The following is a 2779-nucleotide window of genomic DNA, read 5'->3' as shown; positions in this document are numbered from 1 at the left end:
ACATAAACTGCCTTGATCCAAGAGGAATGGTGGGGCACAAATATTGTAGTAAATAAAATAATTAAACAACATACCATAGAAACAAATTATGGAAATAGCAAGCACAAATACAATTTGAAATTCTGTACAGTAATAATGCCCATCCAAGGCATTTATTTATTTCATGTTGCCTTTTAACTCTGCCAGTAAGTTAAATTCTCAAACATCAGAAAGCCAAAAATATCCAGGAATTATTTTACCATGTGGAGAGCCTGTAGTGATGGGACAAGTGCTCAATTTATAATGGCAGCTTTCTCATATCAAACACAGGCTGTAAGCTCATACACATTGTGTATGGATGGATGGTGCTTACATCTTGCTTTAGAACTCTTTGTCATTCACAGTGTCATCTGCTCAGCATTTATTACCCATGCAATCCATAACATGTCGGATGCCACATTATTAAAGAACCAGCGTAACTGCATGTAGCAATCATTTCAGGAAGATGAATAATATATTTATAAATGATGTCGTCTCAAACTGAAGTGTAACCTCGATGCGAAAAAAAGGGGAGAGAGAGAGAGAAATATGAAATATTCATTGGTTTGGGGGAACTTAGATGAAGCTTTATGGAGGACATGGCAATACTGCTGAAACAAGGTGCCCCGAGTCATGTTCTTCCTCTCTCCCTCTGTAACGTACTCGAGGCGGAGACGAGAGTAGGGCAACATAGTTTATTAGGAGCACGTTGCAAGAGAGAGAGCACGCGGGCCGGGCCCCGCTTATATACAATTCCCGGTACAGCCTACTGGGTCGGTCAGGCCAATCCTGACCTGTTGAACTACCCGCCGCGACTGTTGATTGGCGGGTGATTCCGCGCCCTGCGCTGGAGGCTTCTGGGACAGCCCAGTTGCCTCTGCGCGGGGCGCATGTTGTTACTGATACACTACACCCCTCCCCCCCTAGTTAAGGAACATAGTCCTTGAGATACGCGGGAGGTCGGCGCTCCCGGGTGGACCGTCTAGGGGGGTCCGGTGGGGGAGGCGCTGCTTCCGCGGTTGGTGCTTCGGCGGCCCGTGGTGTGGCCGGAGGCGGCGGGGCTGGCTCAGCGGGTCTTTTGGGCTCGGACCGTTCTGGTGTTCCCTGCGTCGGCGTGATGGACGTTGGGGCCTCGTCCTCGGGTCGGCTCTCGGTTGGCCCCTCCCCGGACCACGCCTCTTCTGTGTCCGCCGGCTCCTCCGGTAGCGTGCGGCGGCGCAACTGGTCTATGTGCCGCCGTAATACCTGGCCCCCCTCGGTTGATATATCATAGTGGCGGGACCCCGTCACTCGTAGCACTCGGCCCGCCACCCAATCAGGCCCCCTTGCATAGTTCCGGGCGTAAACTGGGTCGCCCGCAAAGAACCCCCTGACTGCGTCCCGAACCTCGGGGCTCTCGCGGGTGTCTGACGCCCGGTCGGGGTGTAGTCTGTCCAGTCGGGTTGTCAGCTTGCGTTCCATTAGGAGCTCTGCCGGGCTCACCCCTGTGACCAGGTTGGGGGTGACCCTATTGTCGAAAAGGAATGCCGCTAATCGGTGGTCCCAGTCACCCTGCACAATTCGGCCAAGGGCTTCTTTCGTGGTGCGGACCATCCGCTCCGCCTGGCCGTTGGTGGCTGGGTGGAAGGGGGCAGATCTTATGTGCCTAATCAGGTATCTGTGGAGGAACGCCTGGAAGTCTGCAGACGTGAACGCGGTCCCGTTGTCTGAGACTATGGTGTCCGGGATACCGTGTGTGCATAAGACCCTGCGCAGCGCTCGGATTGCGGCGGCGGATGAGGTGGACCCTACGGGGATGACCTCCAACCACTTGGTGTAGGCGTCCACTATTATCATGAAGATCTGCCCCTGGAATGGCCCCGCGAAATCGAGGTGGAGTCTCGACCATGGTTTCCGGGTTGACTCCCACCTAGTGGCGGGGGCGCTGGGAGGCTCGGGCCGCAACTCTTGACATGTTTGGCACCGTCGGACCCAGCTCTCTATCTCCCCATCCATCCCCGGCCACCAGACGTAGCTTCTGGCCAAGGCCTTCATTCGGACTATGCCGGGATGGGTCTCATGTAAGGATTCTAGGACACGCTTTTGCAGCGGGGGCGGAATCACCACCCTACTTCCCCATAACAGGCACCCCTTGTGGGCTGCTAGTTCCTCCCTCCTGGTCTTATATGGCTTGAATTCTTCCCCCATGTTCCCCTCCGGCCAGCCCCTCACCACCCAGTTGAGCACCCGTGCTAGTGTCTTGTGTTTCTGGGTGGCCTTGGCGACCTCCGCTGCATGTAGGGGCGGCTCCGGGAGGCTCTCCATTAGCATGACCTGGTGTGCGGGGGCGGGGTCTGGACCCGTTTCCGGAAGCGGCAAGCGGCTGAGTGCATCCGCGTGACCCATAGCCTTGCCGGCCCTGTGTACCAGTGTGTAAGTGTAGGAGTTGAGGAATTGGTTCCACCTCAACACGCGCTGCGACAGTATTTGGGGGGTTTGACGGTCGGGGGCCAGCAGACCTAAGAGGGGCTTGTGGTCCGTAGCTATGGTGAACCTCCGCCCATACAGGTATTCATGGAACTTGCGGACCCCCGCCACGATTGCCAGAGCCTCCTTGTCTATTTGCGCGTAGTTGCGCTCGGCTGGTGTCAGTGTGCGGGAGTAGTATGCGACCGGTACCTCCCTCCCGTCGGGGAGTTGGTGCCCCAGGACTGCTCCCACCCCGTATGGCGACGCATCGCAAGCCAGGATGACGGAGAGGCCCTCGTCAAAATGGTGGAGC

General features: G+C 56.2%; 1 protein-coding gene across 1 annotated transcript; it reads right to left on the bottom strand.

Annotated features, from left to right (window-relative positions):
* Positions 1 to 1470: 1470 nt before the first annotated feature.
* Positions 1471 to 2013, bottom strand: LOC132567777 (uncharacterized protein K02A2.6-like; the record flags this gene model as incomplete). Its single annotated transcript, XM_060233466.1, has 1 exon — positions 1471 to 2013. A coding segment is annotated over exon 1 (543 nt), but the record flags the coding sequence as incomplete, so codon positions are not given.
* Between the last annotated feature and the right edge of the window lie 766 nt (positions 2014 to 2779).

Source organism: Heteronotia binoei, chromosome 2 (genome assembly GCF_032191835.1).
Source record: "Heteronotia binoei isolate CCM8104 ecotype False Entrance Well chromosome 2, APGP_CSIRO_Hbin_v1, whole genome shotgun sequence".
Taxonomy (NCBI): domain Eukaryota; kingdom Metazoa; phylum Chordata; class Lepidosauria; order Squamata; family Gekkonidae; genus Heteronotia; species Heteronotia binoei.
Note: the sequence above shows the minus strand (reverse complement) of the source record. Positions and strands in the feature narration are given on the sequence as shown.